This window comes from Pocillopora damicornis, chromosome 4 (assembly GCF_964200805.1).
Source record: "Pocillopora damicornis chromosome 4, jaPocDami1.2, whole genome shotgun sequence".
Taxonomy (NCBI): Eukaryota; Metazoa; Cnidaria; class Anthozoa; order Scleractinia; family Pocilloporidae; genus Pocillopora; species Pocillopora damicornis.
The window spans coordinates 21926113-21943414 of record NC_142673.1 but is presented as its reverse complement, the minus strand read 5'-3'; the positions used below and the strand labels follow the sequence as shown (position 1 = coordinate 21943414).

General features: G+C 36.1%; 2 protein-coding genes across 8 annotated transcripts in view; one reads left to right on the top strand and one right to left on the bottom strand.

Moving 5' to 3' along the window:
* Nucleotides 1–376: 376 nt before the first annotated feature.
* Nucleotides 377–5089, bottom strand: LOC113669951 (uncharacterized). Of its 4 annotated transcripts, XR_016186225.1 has the most exons (5): nt 4953–5082; nt 4723–4827; nt 3186–4257; nt 1580–2700; nt 377–1501 (listed from the first exon to the last, which is right to left on the bottom strand). XR_016186225.1 is itself a non-coding variant. In XM_027186034.2 (4 exons), exons 2-4 carry the CDS (start codon nt 4801–4803, stop codon nt 2306–2308), a joined length of 1548 nt encoding a protein of 515 aa, XP_027041835.2. In that variant the 5' UTR covers nt 4804–4814; nt 4953–5089; the 3' UTR covers nt 2303–2305. The 4 variants fall into 4 exon arrangements, 2 of the variants coding, with proteins under 2 accessions (XP_027041835.2, XP_089061282.1); XR_016186226.1 differs by lacking the exon at nt 4953–5082 and having other exon boundaries at nt 4723–4853; XM_027186034.2 differs by lacking the exon at nt 377–1501 and having other exon boundaries at nt 2303–2700; nt 4723–4814; nt 4953–5089.
* Nucleotides 5090–7610: 2521 nt separating this feature from the next.
* LOC113669947 (uncharacterized) overlaps nt 7611–17302 on the top strand; it is a 21182-nt gene continuing 11490 nt past the window's right edge. For 3 of the 4 annotated variants that reach the window (XM_089205154.1, XM_089205152.1, XM_089205153.1), the window contains exons 1-14: nt 7611–7997; nt 9646–9832; nt 10468–10598; nt 10778–10878; nt 11580–11674; nt 12334–12530; nt 13088–13166; nt 13607–13712; nt 14559–14642; nt 15076–15225; nt 15743–15862; nt 16216–16295; nt 16389–16455; nt 16988–17112. In XM_089205154.1, the coding sequence (XP_089061280.1) occupies nt 7792–7997; nt 9646–9832; nt 10468–10598; nt 10778–10878; nt 11580–11674; nt 12334–12530; nt 13088–13166; nt 13607–13712; nt 14559–14642; nt 15076–15225; nt 15743–15862; nt 16216–16295; nt 16389–16455; nt 16988–17112 (1728 nt within the window). In that variant the 5' untranslated portion in view covers nt 7611–7791. The remainder of the gene's footprint in view (nt 7998–9645; nt 9833–10467; nt 10599–10777; nt 10879–11579; nt 11675–12333; nt 12531–13087; nt 13167–13606; nt 13713–14558; nt 14643–15075; nt 15226–15742; nt 15863–16215; nt 16296–16388; nt 16456–16987; nt 17113–17302) is intronic. The other variant, XM_089205155.1, reaches the window with a different exon arrangement.

Genomic DNA, 17302 nt, shown 5'->3' with positions numbered 1-17302 from the left:
ATATGTAAATGATCACGCCATCCGACTTGAAGCACGTACGTTCGCCATTGATTACTGATGTAGCCATTCATTGTCTGCATTTTGCTGAGCAAGCGTTTTTGTCAAAAGCAGTACACCAAATCCACAAAACAAGACTTGCAGAGACGCACTTGGCCTCTTATGTTGTTTTCTTTACATTTTTCTCTTCGCCGAAGTAGTACAATTTTCTTGTATAGTTTAATTTCTTCAATTTGAGGAATGAAAATTCTTACGATGTGCTTGAATGCAAATCTGACCATGATCTACAAAAAAAGTGAGTCAGCATCTTTTCAAAGGTCAAAGGACATTCAAAAGAACAAGAAGAGAAAAAAAAGAACCAAAAATAGAACCTGAATTAATGCACTTCGTTTTATCCATGCTTTCGTTTTTTTAATTCAGCTATCTAAGTTAACTGGATCGAGACTAACAAACTGCTTGGGTAACAGAGCTTCACTGGACAAACAAAATATCTTTTTTTAATAGTGCACTATTTTTCGAAAGCATATATATTTTGAATACTCTTAATATTTTGGTTTCCACCGAGATACAACGCTGTTCGCAAGCCATTTTATTCATTAATTTGTATTTGTAACGGTCAGTTAAATAAGTTAAAAGTCCTACACGGGAAGTCACACCATATCATTTTCCGCTTTTAGAAGCTTCCAAGTGGATAATTATTGAGGCTTCAGTGAAAGGGTTCAAATGTAATGTCATGTTAAAATACTGGTGGACGAACCTTTTCAGAATCAAAAGAATAACTTTAAATAACTATTTAAAGGTACAATAAATAGTGCAATATTTTTATAGAAGCAAGTTTGTTTTTAGGGTGAAAAATAATTTTAAAAATATATCAAAAGAAATGGGTAATTGTCACTGAGCCAAACTGAGGGAGTAAGATTTTCTTTAACTCCCAACCCTTTCCTACTTTTTTAAAAACATTTTCTCTCCTGGTTTGAAGGTTATAAAATGGCATTACTTTTAAGGCATCAAGTTAATATTAATTCATTCTCATTTAAAAATACCTTGAGAGACTGTAAATATTCATATATGTGCCCTGCAGTTGAAGAAACAAATATTGAAGCAACCCTTGCAGTTATGAACACTACTGAACTAGTAGTTGAAATGAGGCCTGAAAAAATTGGATCATGTGTACTATATTGGCCTCGGTCGACATATCGGCCGATATATCGGTCGACTATCGACCGACTATAGGTCGACTATCGGTCGACAGTCGACCGACTATCGGTCGATAGTCGACTGATAGATCGGCCGACGGTCGACCGATATATCGGCCGATAGTCGACCGATAAATTTGCACATATCGGCTGATGCATCGGCCGACAGTCGGTCGATATATCGGTCGACTATCGGTCAACTATCGGTCGACTATCGGTCGACTATCGACCGATAGTCGGTCGATTGTCTACCGATAGCCGACCGATAAATGTGTACATATCGGGTGATGCATTGGTCGACCATCGGTCTATATATCGGTCGACTATCGGTCGACTGTCGACCGATAGTCGGTCGATTGCCGACCGATAGTCGACCGATAGTCGACCGATATATCGGTCGATTGTCGGCCTATATGTCGACCGAGGCCACCTATAGTACACATGATCCAAAAAATTAAGGCCTGTATGGGATTTGAACCCAAGACCTATGTGATACCGGTGCAGTCCTCTACCAACTGAGCTTAAAAGCCAATTGGGAGCTGGTCATTATCTTGGATCCAAATAAACCAGTACTGTTCATAACAGCAAGGGACAACAAGCAACATTTGACCTTGAGAGACTTTTTGTAGTTTTGGAGTGAAACAAAGATTTTCCCTTTTTTTGGCTTGGTTAACCCTTTAACTCCCAGAAGTGATTGACATAAAACGTCTCCCTACAATGTATATACATTATTCAGCAAACAGGTAATGAGAATATTCAAACTTACTGGGTAGAAGCTGCTATCTAAATCTAGTACCAAGTTCTCATAACTAATTTACCAGGAAATGTGTAACAGTTAGAGGGGAGAATTAACAATCTGATCTTGGGAGTTAAAGGGTTAACTCCCAAGTTCTGATTGTTCATTCTTCTCCCTAGCTGCTACACATTTCTTTGTAAATTAGTAACAAGAAATTTTGTGTTAGATCAAGATAAAACTTCTACCTGATGAGTTTGAATTTTCTCATTACCTGTTTGCTGGATAATGTATGGATATGACAGGAGGAAATTTCATGTTAATCACTTCTGGGAGTTTAAGAGGGTTAAGTGAACTTCAATCATCTACAGACCAATTTCTAATTTGTGGGCAATGTTTGATTTTGCACCCATTCATCTATAACCTGAATCACATCATGTCGCTCAAGTTTTGTTAATAAGGATTTGAGGTGATTAAGTGTTCCAGAGTTTGGCTTGCTTGCAAACTTTTCCATTAGTAGCACACGCGATGGGTTGTTACTTTTTTGTTTGATTGAGGTGATCTCTGATGATTTAAGGCCAAGTTCATATCCCAGCATTCTATAATCATTCTCATCTGTGACTCTTTCAATGTCAAGTAGCCTGCACATTTCACCGATGATAGGTGGAGGTACATCTGTTATGTAGGTTGAATACCCAAGGTTATCCTTCACAGGTTGAAGAGGTGGAATTAAGTTACAGCCTGCTCTATGGTTTTCCCCTTGCATATTAGCAACTAATGGATCAAAATCAAAAATGAAAAAATTAGCATCACATTTTCAAATAAATTATGAGACATGTCACTAACAGTGGTGGCAAAATTTCATATCTAAAATTTTTCTTGTAGGTTTGTAGACCAGGAGTTTACTTTGTCAAAATTCACTGTAAGTGAGGATCTCATCCTGTGAAGAATCATTTTGAAGGCTTGAGACTTGAATTCTAAAATATTTCTTGCCAAACAGAAACAAAACAAATGACTTCATCCTTCAAAGGAGGAAATAGTAAAAAGTATTAATTATGGAATTACTTGTATAAATAAGGAAAATACTTAACATGATTGTTTCTGTTATATAGAGATCACAATCACTTCAAATGGCACTGTTTTATATTTCTCCAGAGCTATCATGATTTTGCCTCAGTAATTAACACTTAGATTTCTAATTATTCAATTGAAAAATTAGATCAGTTAATGAACTATTAGTTTTCCCTAATTTCACTGACCTTCATCTGTGGAATTTGAAGGTTTACCATCAAGGGATGATGGAATTCCTTTCTGAACTGAGTCTTTCTCAGCCATGTTCTCAAACTGATCTCCTGTTACAACCTCATGATCTTTATTACAGTAAACTGTATTTGAATTTCTTCTTGATCTATCAGTACCATGGGTGCAGTGCCCATTAATCTTCCTTCTTGTATCAGGGCTGTCTTCTTCACTCTGATTTAAAGGAGAAAATTCTACTACTTGTACACTTCTGCTTTGTCTGTTTTTCCTTACCTTTTTAAACAGGTAGATTAAAAAACAACAGAGTATGATGAAAATAAAAACACCCAGAATGTATGCCATTCCTTTGATCCACCTCATGCTTTCAGCATGTTCATGTACTGTTTTGTGTACAGGCATAATGATCACACTTTCTGTAGGTACCACATCATGCTTTTGATTTGCAGATGAAACACTTGTTGATGAAGATTGGATTGGCTGGGTCCTTGAAGGAACTGAAATACTAGTGAAGCCTTGAAGAAAAGGAGTTATAGCTGTATGGATCTTGATTGATTTGAATAAAGATGAGGATGTTGCAATGACTGTAGAGGGGCTGAACATGGATTGTTCATCCTCTTTGGTTTCTGCATCTCTCTGACATTTTTCAATGATGTCATCATCAGCATCTGTGAAGCAACAGGAATCACATGACTGACATTCATGGGTTGTTTTGTTTTGATAAAATCCATTGTCACATTCACATTGCACATCACTAGATGGGGTACATTCAGCTGAGACATGCTTGTGCTTCCCTGAACAGACTCCACAAGGTTTGCACTTTTCAGTACTTAGGCTGTTAGAGAAGTTTATGCCCATGGTGCAAGAAACACAGTGAATGTCTGTTCCCTTTGATACAGTTGATCCACACTGAACAGAGGAACCTGCACCCTCCTGACATTCAGGACAAGGCCAGCATCCTTCACACTTGCCAGTTCTAGGATCTATGATCTTGATATATCCTTCCTCAATGCAATCTGGGCACTGGCCTTTAATACCCCTACCAGCACTGAATGTTGAAAGTGCAAGAAATACCTGAGGAATAAAAGACAACATCAAGAAGGTGTGAAGAACAAACAAGCAGAGAAAAACCTCTCTGTTTTCCTTTTGAGAAAGAGATCTATCTGCCTTAGACATGGTCCTGGAGAAATATTAAATCGAAAGTCTCGCTACCAAAAGAGACTCCATTAGTTGGAATTCACTAAAATTCGGAGAAATGTGGTCGGTTATTTACCAAAGAAACAATTCAAGTAGCTAAAATCAGAAGGGTCAGATTTAAACATATAGATTACATGAAACATAAATGTCTCGCGACGACGACTTGTTTTTTCTGCGTACTTATTTGTTGCGAGATACGTTTAGCTTAGCTTAATTACTGAAGGCTGCCATCGTGCACTTTGGAACGAGAGCGTAATAGAGATTTGAAAGTTTTCGTTGAGACAACGATCTGACGTTTTCCTTTAGTATTTTCCTACAATAATTGCTGACACTGCAACTTACCAAAATCGCAAAAAATTTTGAGATTAACATCGTGTCCCTCTTAAAGAAGGGTATGGACAAATATACAGGAGGAAAGTTCATCGCTCGTTTCCCTAAAATAGAAAACTGTAAAATGAAGTAGAAAATGTAAAATGTACTTCTGGTATCAAATTCGCTCTTATAGTACCTCGATAGAGAAAAACATAAATTAATATTTGTTCAACCCATCGATCGAATTAGAGAAAAATTACCTTTGTATATGTATAGAGTTGATTGTAGGTTCGAAAATTGGCTGAACTGCTAAGTGCTAGTAATTCACGACAGAAAACCGACAACTAAGAAAACTGTGACGTCACTTGTTCACTACAGCACAGCTCCTCGTCGGGGATTCCCCGTTTGGTAACGTTGAACTATGTACATAACTTAATTATTTTCAAAGGATTCCTACAAGACCCATAGTCTACTGTATTTTTTAAGGAAGAAAAATGTAACACTTTTTTCCTTGGAAATTTTACCCAACCTTCATCATAGCATCATTCACGTATGGCTTACTTCAGCATTTTTAAATAAATTCCCTTTTTATTTAAGAGCAGGTATTTTACATTCCACGAATATTTTGAATTTCTAGCTCAAGTACTCTTAGAATTGCGTCTGGGCAAGGAATTTTTTCTTTTATATTCTTTAATCTCTTCCCTTTTTGCGGATCAGTAGCTATTGTCTCCAAAGGCCAGTTTTGTTCGCTTGATTCCTTCAGTCGCCCAAAGAATCTAAGAAAAAAGAATCTACATTTAAAAATGTCTTTCAATTAGATCGTTCCATCATGTGATCGTCTCCCACAAGCTGCTCTGAAAGGGAAATGGGTCCTAGGGATATGCATTTTGATGTATGTTGGTCTCCACAAACGTCCTTATAAGATTTTATAAGCTTCCAAATGTTCCGAGGGGTTCATTAATTTTTCGAGCTGCCATGTAGAGAGATTTATAGAGATTGGGGCTTCTTAGATCTGGGATCAAACACAGCGAGCGGCTTGAAGGCCTTCAGGCTCCCCCCACCTTTGTGTACTCATGTTGATGATAGTTATCATCATATCAATGACAATGGTAGTGATGATGATACTTTTAATTATTATATTGCTGTCAGTGGCAATATTAAGTGAATTCTGTCTTGATTGGCTGACCAAGCAGGCAAGATGGGCCCATCTTGCCCACTCGGGATCTAAATGCCCGCATGGGTCCCGCGCTAGAGGGAAAATTGCTCGGAGCGAACTCGCTCAAAAGCTCGTCATTTTTGGACAGTGTGGGCGTGGAGTTTCAAAAGCAGTTAAAGACAGTCAAAATGAAGAAAACATAAACGACGCTCGTGGGTTTTTTGTGCTAAAACACATTTGGCTTTCCTTCCCGTTTCTCGTAATAAACAAGTCATTCTTGGTACTCAATGAAGCGAAATATTTTTGCTTTATGATAAATTATTTACTGACCAAGCTGGTTCGATCAAGATGGCTAGATATTAGTCTCGTTCTCTTTTCGCGTTCTTTACAGACCTCGACCACGTCTCGCTCCATAAAAACTCGAAAAGAAAACCCGGCCTATATCCAGCCATCTTGACCGAACCAGCTTGGTCACTTTTTCCGGCATGTGAGTCTTGCGTACAAACAGGCAATTTTGTGGTTAGTCCATTCACAATCAAATTCATGATTTGGTTATGTTCTTAGAGCACTTCGCGGGCTGCATGCTTGGTTGATTTGCTTGGATCAGTTGTCAGAAGTTGGACAGTTTATTATTATTTGTTATTTTTATCACTTTGATCTTATTGACTTGGCTCGGTATCATCTCCGACACCTAGTTCAGCAAAAAGCAAGCGCACCTTTGCGGGAAGGTGAATGACCAATGTTGAGTAGAAATGAAAAGATTGCTTGGAAAGAAAGTGACGAAAGGTCATATACCATGGACTTACAAGGAGTTCACAAAATTTGAAGATATCAGTAGTACTAGAATGGAGATTTCACTGAGTAAGAGTCAATTTAATATTAAGCACAGCAAAGACAGTTTGCACTTTAGCATTTTATTTGCTCATCTTTCGTCTCCCGTTTGTAGGGCCTCAAGACAGGGTAGATATATTGAAAACTGAAGGCCAAAATTCGAGTTTTAATTTTTCTTCCGCCATATCGCCCTAATTCAAGGAACCACTTATACAATATAAATTCTACTGGTTCAAAGTTTATGATAATTGAAAGGGAAAAATTTAAAATTATTTCAGACACGGGTATAATTTTTACCCTAACCCTACTTGGCTTTAATGAATAAGAACAAAGGTGGTATTTGAAAGTTTTTGATTACGTGGCAAGAGCAAGGAGGGGTTAAAATCAGTACTCCTCTCTAGTGTTCCGTCCCCCTCCCAACCCTCACCACGACATATCCGCTGCCAAACCAAAACAACTACCTTTCACCTTCGATCTTCGCAAAAAAGAGAAAAAAGAAATCACGGAAAGAAAAAGAAACAAAAATTGGTGATTAGTATTTGGGAGGATTGGTCTCTGAAGTGAAATATTTAACGCTGAACATCCTACAGCATGATACAGGTAGAGTTATGATGGACTTGTGAAGGGTCGAAACTATTTCTCTTGCTCCCCCCTCCTCTCCCCCCTCCTCTCCCACCCCTTCCTCCTAGAGGGTCTGTTTGTGATGATGATATGATTGGTTTCTGTTAAGGCGTACCAAAATAAACAAATATTTTCCTATATAACAATTTCATTCAATTTTATTTAGTTATTGTTTATTTTTGTAAGCCTAAACAAAGGATATTCAATTCTGGATTTCCTTCTGTTATTGTATTCCGGTGCGGAAATTTGTGTTCTACCGCCTGATTGGTCAGTTTAGGTGCACTTTAGTAGCAAACCAATCAAAACATCTGTTAGAAATGTGAAGAAGCGGGCCGTTCGTGATCAAATAAACACCAAGTAAGGAAACTAAGGATTAGAGGTGTGAAAAGGTTTCTATGAAACCGTGTGCTCTTTGAAAAATGTCGCGCTTCAAAAGGTGGCAATCTTTGGTGTTGGACTTAAACTCCTTCAGATAGCAGTTGTCGATAACGATGCTGTTATTAGCAGAAGCTGGGCGCACTTTGAACAAAGATTTGACGAGCCTCTTTAGGCACAACCTGCAAACTCCGCACGTTCTCGACCGGCTGGTTCACGAGCTTCACAGTGACAAAGAGCTATGCAGTTACTTGTTTTTAAATCATCCTGGCTCAGAGGACATGCTGTGGGGGCTTATGAACCTCTTGATGGAAGATTCACGGTGAGAACGCGTTTTGTTTATGTTCAAGTGAACAGCTGAAAATTTGAAATGTTGTTGTGTGAAACTTTCAACACTGTTGAACAAAAGCGAAGTTGGTTTTGAATGAAGAGCTAACTATAAACAAAATTAAATCAGCAAAAACATTTTCGAAAAGGTCAGTATCAATTGCAGTAACAAACCAGCGGGTTGCGAAGGTGATGTTAATAAGTCGATTAGTTAACTATTGTCTTCATTTGTGTTGTGTTTGGGATTACACAAAAGCCTAGCGAAAACAAGATAACTGCAAGGTTATATTAACCACTAATTGAATCTTGCATTCATTTCTTAAAAGGCACAATGTTCTGGATGATTTATTTTTGCAATAATCGTTAAAAAAAACCTGCCTTCCTTAAAATTGCGGGCCGCGATCTCTTGATTCTAGGAAAAGATCACATTAAAATGAGGCAGTTTAATATGCTCTCGGTGTTTTTGTTCAAAGGATTGTTAGTCTGAATTTTTTTCAGAATGATAGATTGGATCATTGCAATTATTATGCTAAGTTTAATCTATCCTAAATATTTAGTTTTATATTTTTCCTCCGCTTTTCCCGACCACAGGAAATTTTTGTGTAATTTTATACTTGAGTAATGTTTACTTTGCATGCAATTTGACGTAAGCTTTCCTAAATTATTCTCATGTTAAATTTTAAAAGTTAAATAATTAGTGATATTTCAAAGTTGAGAGAAAAACTTCATTGTCATTTTTGTGATTTTATCTCAACATGCGTCTCTTCTCAGACTAATTTTGTGATAATTATCCTTGTTGACACCCTGCTTATTTCCTCTGTTGATTACAAGTATTTCCTGTGGTGCTCATAAGTGGCTTAACGTGTTAAGAATAATTTATTTCCTGCTTGTCATGACAAGCTTGTCTTTTCTGTTTTCCTTATGGAAATTTTTTTTTTGCACCTGCCATCCTTTCACTTCCAAGATCAAAATATCATTTCTCTGTACTGTCTTCCACACATTCCACATTTTATTTATCTTTTTATTAAGAATTTGTTGCTAAATCAAAAAAACATCCCAATTGATATATTTCTTCCTTCCCTTCTGCTTTATATTGTAAGGAGATTTCCTTTGAATCTCTCCTGGGAATGAAAGAGTAAAATTTACTATCCAAATTGTTTCTTGTTTCCATGGAAACCATTTGATCCTGAAACTTTGAGACTGAATTTCCACTAGCTATCATGACTCGGGATTGGTGATGAAGTGGTAACAGTTGTATATTACCTGGAGTTTTTTTTTTTGTTTGCTTTTGTAATATCAATCTACATTGACTTTTTTGGCTATTACTCTTCAACTAGGAAAAGTTTTAAGGCTTTTTGAAACCATGAGAACCCTAAATGGAATGGGAGTTTTCCTGAGGGTCATAGATATGACTAGATATAAAAAGTGTGCAAAAGAAGTGAGGTTATCCTGTTGTTAACCAGAGTTCACCCCTGGGGGTAAAGATTGTGGAACTCAGGGCTGTTAATATGTCCCTGTGCAAAGCTTAGTAAACTACAGGAAGGAACCCCTTTTCTAGGTAATACTGAGCTCTGTAAATTTTCAGAAGACCCATAATAAATCATTGCTATTGATAACTTGAGGATGGATCACTTTTCTTATAGAACTGCTGGTAATGCATCATATGTGATTGGAACACTGGCTGAGACAGACCTAGGTAAAAGACGAATTGTTCAGATATGCACAGACAAAGGTGACCAGGCCAAGAAAATTTTGCCGGCACTCACAAACATGCTGGACATGGCTGATACAGAAACTGTCATGAATGCTGCAGGAACTATGGGAACATTGGTAAGGCTTTACATTGAGTAACTGTTTTACAGAGAGATAATTTGCATGGTTGAGAAAATTTTGTTTTATAGGACAATAGATTCTTAGATGATGTCACCTTAAACAAAATTTCACTTCTCTATTGTGGAAGACAAAATGGTTCCATGTTTCTACATTTATGTTTAATAATGGATCACAGAAGACATCAAAATGTGGTAAAAAAAATATCAGTGACACACTCAACTGTGCCTCATGTGTGGCTTTTTTGTTCTTATTGCATTTTATTGTCATCTGTGATCTACCACTGAGTATATGCAGGACAACATGAAATCCAGATTTTCAACTGGTACCTGCAGCAAATCATTTTGGTAACAAAAATTTGAACAAATATCACTCTTTGTTCTTGTGATATGATGCGAAGTGCAGGTGAGAATCTTCCCACAAACTTTTGCTCAAAAGTTGGAGGAAACTTCAGAAGAATAAAATTCTGTGATTTTCGTTTGCATTATTTTTGCATGTTACTGCACAAAATATGACCCAACCTATAATAACCTATTATAGAGTCTTAACCGTTATTCAGGAGTTATATACTAGTCTGAATTACATTCAGCTGATCCAGTGGGTATTGAATATCCAAATTTTGATAATATCTCTAGGCAGAAGATGGGGAATGCCGTATGTGGATGCTACGTGAGGACTGCTTGGATGAAGCTATCATTAAACTAACAAACCTTCTATCTTCCAAAGACATGTGTACAGCTAGTAATGCTGCCTTGGTCTTAGCCAGGTAATTTTATTTCCAAGATAAAAAAGGAAAATTCTACATGAAGAAGTATATCTGCATCTCTTATTGACAGTTAGAGTTATCAAAGTGTGAATTAGCTTAATTGATAGTGAGAGTAGATTGGTTTTCAACTGAGTGTTAAAAGAAAAATTCATGTAAGATTTGTTGTTCACAAATTTCAGGCTGACAATTGCAGAAGAAGGCTGTGCCAGGATTTTGAACCATCGTAGTTCGAGTCATACATTAGTACAGTTGTGTAGAGCATTGGGATCTGATGAGACAGGTATAGGGCTTTTTTCATTGTGCCTATAACATATGTCATCTGTAATAGAGGCTCAAGATGAAAACAAGTTGTTTCAGTCTGGTCTTACTTGATTCTAAGTTATTCAGGGTGGAAATACATTAATTGTCAATTAATGTGCCTTAAATTTAAAATTAATAAAGATTTTTCAGGCAACAATTTCATATCAGTTGGCCAATATTACCATATTATGTACCTGATGGGTTGCTTTAACCCTTTAATCTCTAAGAGTGATTGGTAACTAATTTCCCCAAGGTGTATCACCCTTGAATCAAACATTAGGGTCACTGCAAGAATATTATAATAGGAATTGATCACTACAACTAAGAAGCTCTTGATTGTTCAACAAATTCACCTTGACAGCGCCTCAGGAAATATATGGTGAACATTATGGAGAATATGCTTACTGATCTTAAGGTGTAAATGGTTAATTAAAGAGAGCTGGATTGAGATAAAAAGGTGTTACGTGGGTTTTTGCAGCTTTCACTCTTGTCCATTAAACTAGTAGAAGATTGTTGAATCATGGGGAAAGAAAACAAGAAGAATGGTCCTAACTAATGAAAATTATTTTGAAAACAATTTAAAGCTATGAAAAAATATGAGAAAGCCCTAGGAAAGGTCATTGATCCAACCTTTTGTAATATTTTTGTTTAAGTTCAACAATGACCTTAATTAATCCACAGGTAGAGGGATGAATGCAGCATTTGCCATTGGGAGACTGTGTGACTTTGAAGCTGGATGCAAAAGAATGTTATCTTTGAAAACATCCAACCTAATGGTAATAAAAGTAGCTGTATGTAGCAGTCCACAACTCCAATTTTCATTGTGATTTTATATTTCATCAAACTTTCCCCTTCCAATTATTGCTGAATTGAAATCACAGGATGCTAATCATGTTTATATGCATAACACTTGTCAATACCATACTGTTGAAAACTGATTGGTTTCTACACCATGAGCAGGTAGAATACTTAGCAACATGTTTTTGAAAGGATTATATGTTTCTTGACTGTTACAGATGTATATATGAGTTCTTTTCTAATGATTGTTTTCCATGTGCTCATTGCAAAATTCAAAGATTAATTATTTCTTATAAGTATTATAGCACATATGTTGATTACCAAATCAGACGAGATTATTACACTTGTTCATTTATAATGTTGAATATGTCGATTTTCCCCTTGCTCTTTTATCCTGTTCATTTGGAAATTTAATAACTACCCTGCAGGGACATTGTTATTGCAGGTGTTTCACTAGGTATCAAAAAACTGAGAATTCTCAGTGTGCTGTGCAGAATTCTCTGGCTAAATTTTGCTGGCTTGAGTAGTTTCTTATTCAAATTTGGAGAATATTTTGCAGCTATTTTACAACATATTATTCTTTAATTAAAACCTTGAATTTAATTTTACTAATAAACTTATTTCTGTTATTGATTAGATCAACTCTCTCATTGACATGCTGCACTCTGCTGACTCTGGATGTTGCAGGAATGCTTGCTTTGCATTAAGCTGCATAGCATCCTTAGCTCAAGGACATCAGCGCCTGCTGAATCATGAGAAGATTAATAGCATTGTTGACATTCTTTGCTCTCTCCTGGCTGCAACTGATGAAGAAAGCATCTGGTTTGCATCAATGTAAGTGAAAATAGGATTGCATTTACTGTGTTTTACTGACCATATAAGTGATATAAATCTACTTCTTTTGCTAGTTAGTCAGTCTGTTTATTGTTGAAAGATATGTTGAGCCACAAACAAAGGGGAAAAGAAAAAAACAAATCAAAACAAAAGAAAGATTGGCAAACTGATCCAGGTTGAATTCAAACTAATCCAGGTTGATATGGATAACTTGATGAAGAACAAAGTAAAGTGTAGTAGATTGAAACAAATTGACCTGAAGAACAAATTGATGCATAACAGGTGCATTATGTAGAAAGAGCAAAGATATAAAACCTTTAAAAAACATTCTAACAAAAATTAACATTAATTATTAGGCTGCTGTCTACTACTCACTACCAGTAAATGAATACTGTGTTTTGAAGTTCTTTTGATAACCTATTTTGACTAGAATGATTTTAATAGATATGTGTGTGGTTAAAACCCTTTCTTATTGGAACTCATAGTTTTCTATGCCATGTACTTACAACAAATACACTATTATTGCGTATTCTTTACTTTTCTGGAAAACATTAAAGGATGTTGCATACCTTTGCCAGTCAAAAAAGTGGCTGTTTGTATCTCAGGACTCAGCCCAATGTGAGGGAATCCTTAGAGGTTGGTACTCAATATGTTTTCTGTGTTAAATTCGGCCCTTCCATTGTCATGTGGGAAATAAGGTTAGATATTGGGCACTTTTGAAAAGACAAATTCACTATTCATTTAAGTAATAGTCTACTACATGTTTGTTGTTGTGTTGCATGTATTAGATGGTATACAATAACATCAAGTTGCAATCTCTAATAGTGCCTTTAATTTAAGGGCACTGGTTGGTTTGTCATTTTATCCTTTCATTTTCACTTCATGTAAATAGCGATTCTCCACATCACATTTCGTGCATTTCTAATAATACAAGATCTAAGAACAATGTTCCCTATCTGATATTTTCCTTTCCAATAACCTTTCTGCTGATTAACAAGTTAGTGGTGTTTCAAGGAGGAATCCCTTTTTGGTCACTCATGGAGTGCTAAGATTAATTTTTTGTTTTTACTTGGTAGGCCCTCTTAGAGAGGCCAAGTCTGAAAGAGGATACTAAGGAGGAAGTGGAAGCAACTCTGGCCATTTTAGAAAAACTTCCCCGACCTAAACCACCGAACATTAAAGGTTTGAATAATATTGTGCATTGTAGTATGGTAGTTCTATTACCCTAACTCAACTGATGCATTTGACATTTTTAATCCTAGCATCATACATGACACTTGTTATCTATGAACTTTGCGGCTTTCTTGCTTGTCACAGAGTTTTCTGTATCTCCATGGTAAGGTATATGAGCATGAAATCTAAAGGTTTATTAGGTTTGATTCCTAATGTGGGGGATTGATCGACTCAGGTTTTATTTTAGGGTCCTATACACTCTTGGCAAATTATAATGCAATATTTGGTTAGTATGGTAGTTACTTCTGAAGTCTGTTTTGTGGTGGTGTCTGATTTTGGATACTAGTGTCCAATATTAGTTGCTATATGTAGTGTTCTATTTTGAGAGACTATTTAGAGACGATTTTGACACCAGTGTCCTCAATCAGACTACAAAGTCCAAACTTGAAGACCTGTGTCCAATATTTGACACTAGTATCCAAACTGTACAATAGTGTCCAAAATCGTATACTTGATTGCAAAGTTGGAAGTGAAGAAAAGAAGGGCACTTGTGTTGAGTAATCTTTAAGATGTAGCTCAAACAAGTTATCTCAGCAACTTTTATCAATGGAGAAGAACTTCAAAAGAGGAAGTCAATGGGTGTTTATGAAATCTTTGGAAATCATACCTGATTTTTGTGTGAAATTGGTTGGGCATATTGAAAATTGGGTAAGACAATGTTCAATGACATATGGTTATTTTTCAGCTCTAATGATGTTGTAATAATATAGTTATATCAAAAGTTAAACATGGTAATGTAAAGTAGGTTGAAGTTTGGTAGAAATGATGTAAGTTGCCTTGTTTTTAACTTGCAAGTGGAGAGTGCCTACAGTGTTATTGTGAGCTGGGATCCTATTCATCCAAAAAGTGGTCTTGATGTCACATACCTTCTTTTCCAAGGTAATAAATTCATATCTCAAAAGGTAGCTAAACATGATTCTCAACAAAAGATGGTGGAGGCTATTTTTATGATTTGTTTTTGGTCATGATTGCAATTTATGTCTACCTTTTAGACTGGTTTACGGTCAAGTTGCCCAAAATTCATCTCGCCTGAAGTCATGTTGCCCGAAACCAGAGTCATGTTGCCTGAAATCCTAAGTCATGTCGCCCGAAATTTTATCAAGTGTTTAAACTTGAAGGAAAGTTTAATCTTAAGTAAATTGCAAGGAATAAACTTGTAAAATGTTGACTCGTGAAACTCAGGTTGTTTGTTTCACTGTCATTTGAGAGAATTCACATCAGATCTGAAAATTAAAGGGTAATAAACTGCTGTAGAGATTAGAACCTATAGCCAAGAAACTTTGCATCTCTGTTAAATGTTCATTCACTCCAGATGAGAAATTGGTTTACTCTGGTCCAAGAACAAGTTACATAGCCAATGACCTAACACCAAACACAAAGTACAGCTTCTATTTACAAGCCTCAACAGAAGGGGATGACAGTCCTCTAAGCAAGAATGTGTCTGTTGTTACTCCTGAATCAGGTACTTCTAATCCCATTGAAACTCCTACCAGTAAACAGGTCAAGTCAACACTTGATTAGTGTGATCCTTGAGGTCTATTTCAACAAAAGCAAAGTAGTTAGCTGTCCACAGTGATGGCTCTCTTGTCTTGTGGATTAAGTTAATTAGAACTTGATTTGAATTTGAATCTTATTGATTGTAAAGGAAGGCTGAAACACCCCCAGAAAGGGCCATTGTTGATGTTAGCTAGATCTTTATCTGAGTAGGAAAAACATCAAAACTTGATTAAAAACTGAAAAATGAGAAATTCTCTGTTAGTCAAAGTCTTTTAATCCTTAAACTCTAGAGACTGAGTGGGTGTATTGTCAGCACTCCCTTTCTTTCAGATTCTCTGTTATCTTAACATCCCCTAAAAGTTGATCTTAATGGATATAATTGCATGTTCAAACCCTCTGCTGTATATAAAGCCTTTTTCATAAATTAGTAGTGTGTGAGTAATAACAATTTCATTTCTTATGATGTCCTTTGTAATACACAGTTCCAAGTGCACCTCAGTCTCTCCAAGTGTTAAACAAATCTACATCACAGATAAAAATAATGTGGGAACCACCAGAAACTTCCAATGGGGTACTTAAGGGATATCAAATTGTTGTGAGAGGTATATCTTTAAAATTATTTTTCCATATTCAGTTGCAGTGAAAATTTGTGTCATAGACATCATATTATATTATATATTATATGTATATAATTTTGATTTTGTATGTAATACCTAACAAAAATGCAGGCTAGCAGTATGGCAGTTGAAAAATCACGATAAATACAATTGATTCACCTAACTTAACATCATGAAACAAATGATGAACTGTTTGTTTATCTAAATAAAACCATGGTGAACAACAATATTTTCTATAACAACAATGCATGTGCCAGAAGACCTTCAATCAGTCATTTGAATGAAGTGTAGGCCACAAGACATTATAAGTAACTATCATGTTTTTCTGTACTATTGAGGTAAGACATCCAGTCTTGAAGTCCATGAGAATTACTTCATTTTATCCAGTTTGCCTCCTGACACTGAATTTACATTCCAGGTATGTAAAAAGATCCCACAGTCTTTGCTTACATACAGGTTGGGTACCACAAGCAACCAACCTAAGCATTTTTCTGCTTTATTTGTCTTTAAGGTGTTTGCTCTGACAAGCAAGGGACGAGGAGAAGCAGCCATTCTAACAACAGCTACTGATGATCTAGGTTGAGTAGAAAAAAAATTAAATATTGATGTCTTATACCCAATGATATTAATTAAAAACTGATGATTGTTCAATAACAGTAATCTAGTAAAAGAGTTACGTGGCTCAGTACTTAAATTCCTTACTTTTACACTTGTGCCAACAATATTTAGCATTCTAGACATTTTAGTGTATTATTTTATTTTTTATTTCATAGTTTGTATTGCTGCTACTCATCCTTCCTTGAGTATTATTCAATATTAACCCTTACACTCCCAGGAGTTACTTATAAAGAGGAATTTCTCCTTACAAAGTCAGTACATTTTAAAGTACAAAAGTAGCAAGAAGGGAAAATATAAACTATAAGGGACTTAGTTTGCTTTTAAACCAATTTCTTAGAGATCAAATTACTAGAAATGCATGGCAGACACTGCTGAAGAGTGATATTTAGATATTGGGAGCGGAAGGGTAACTAATAATGTTCTGTGATCTCTGAAGCATCATGAGGAATTGAACTGTATGTCATTAATACTACATCAATTTATCTCTTGCAGCATCACATGCTCCACCCAAGCCAGTGGTTCAGGTGCTGGGTCGTCATGAACTGATGATATCTTGGGAGAGTCCTCCCAAACCACTTGGAAGGATTAATAGCTATGAAGTCAGAGTAGATGATGTGGTACGTATGTTGTGAGAATAAACATCTTATAGTTTATTTTTACAGTGTTAACAGTGATCTAAGCTTTATATCAATGTTTGTCTTATGAACATGTTACTGTAACAGTTACTACTCTAGTGATAACCACTGTTTCTTAAAAATCACAAACTTTAAAGCCCCTCAAAAAAGATATATTGTGCAAATTAGTCAT

Bases quoted from the DNA above. Each gene is read 5' to 3' on its own strand.
- LOC113669951 (XM_089205156.1), bottom strand. From the start codon at position 4,359: ATGTCTAAGGCAGATAGATCTCTTTCTCAAAAGGAAAACAGAGAGGTT. The intron at 2,701-3,185 runs GTCAGTGAAATT...TTGATCCATTAG, and splicing joins TTCAAATTCCACAGATGAAG to TTGCTAATATGCAAGGGGAA.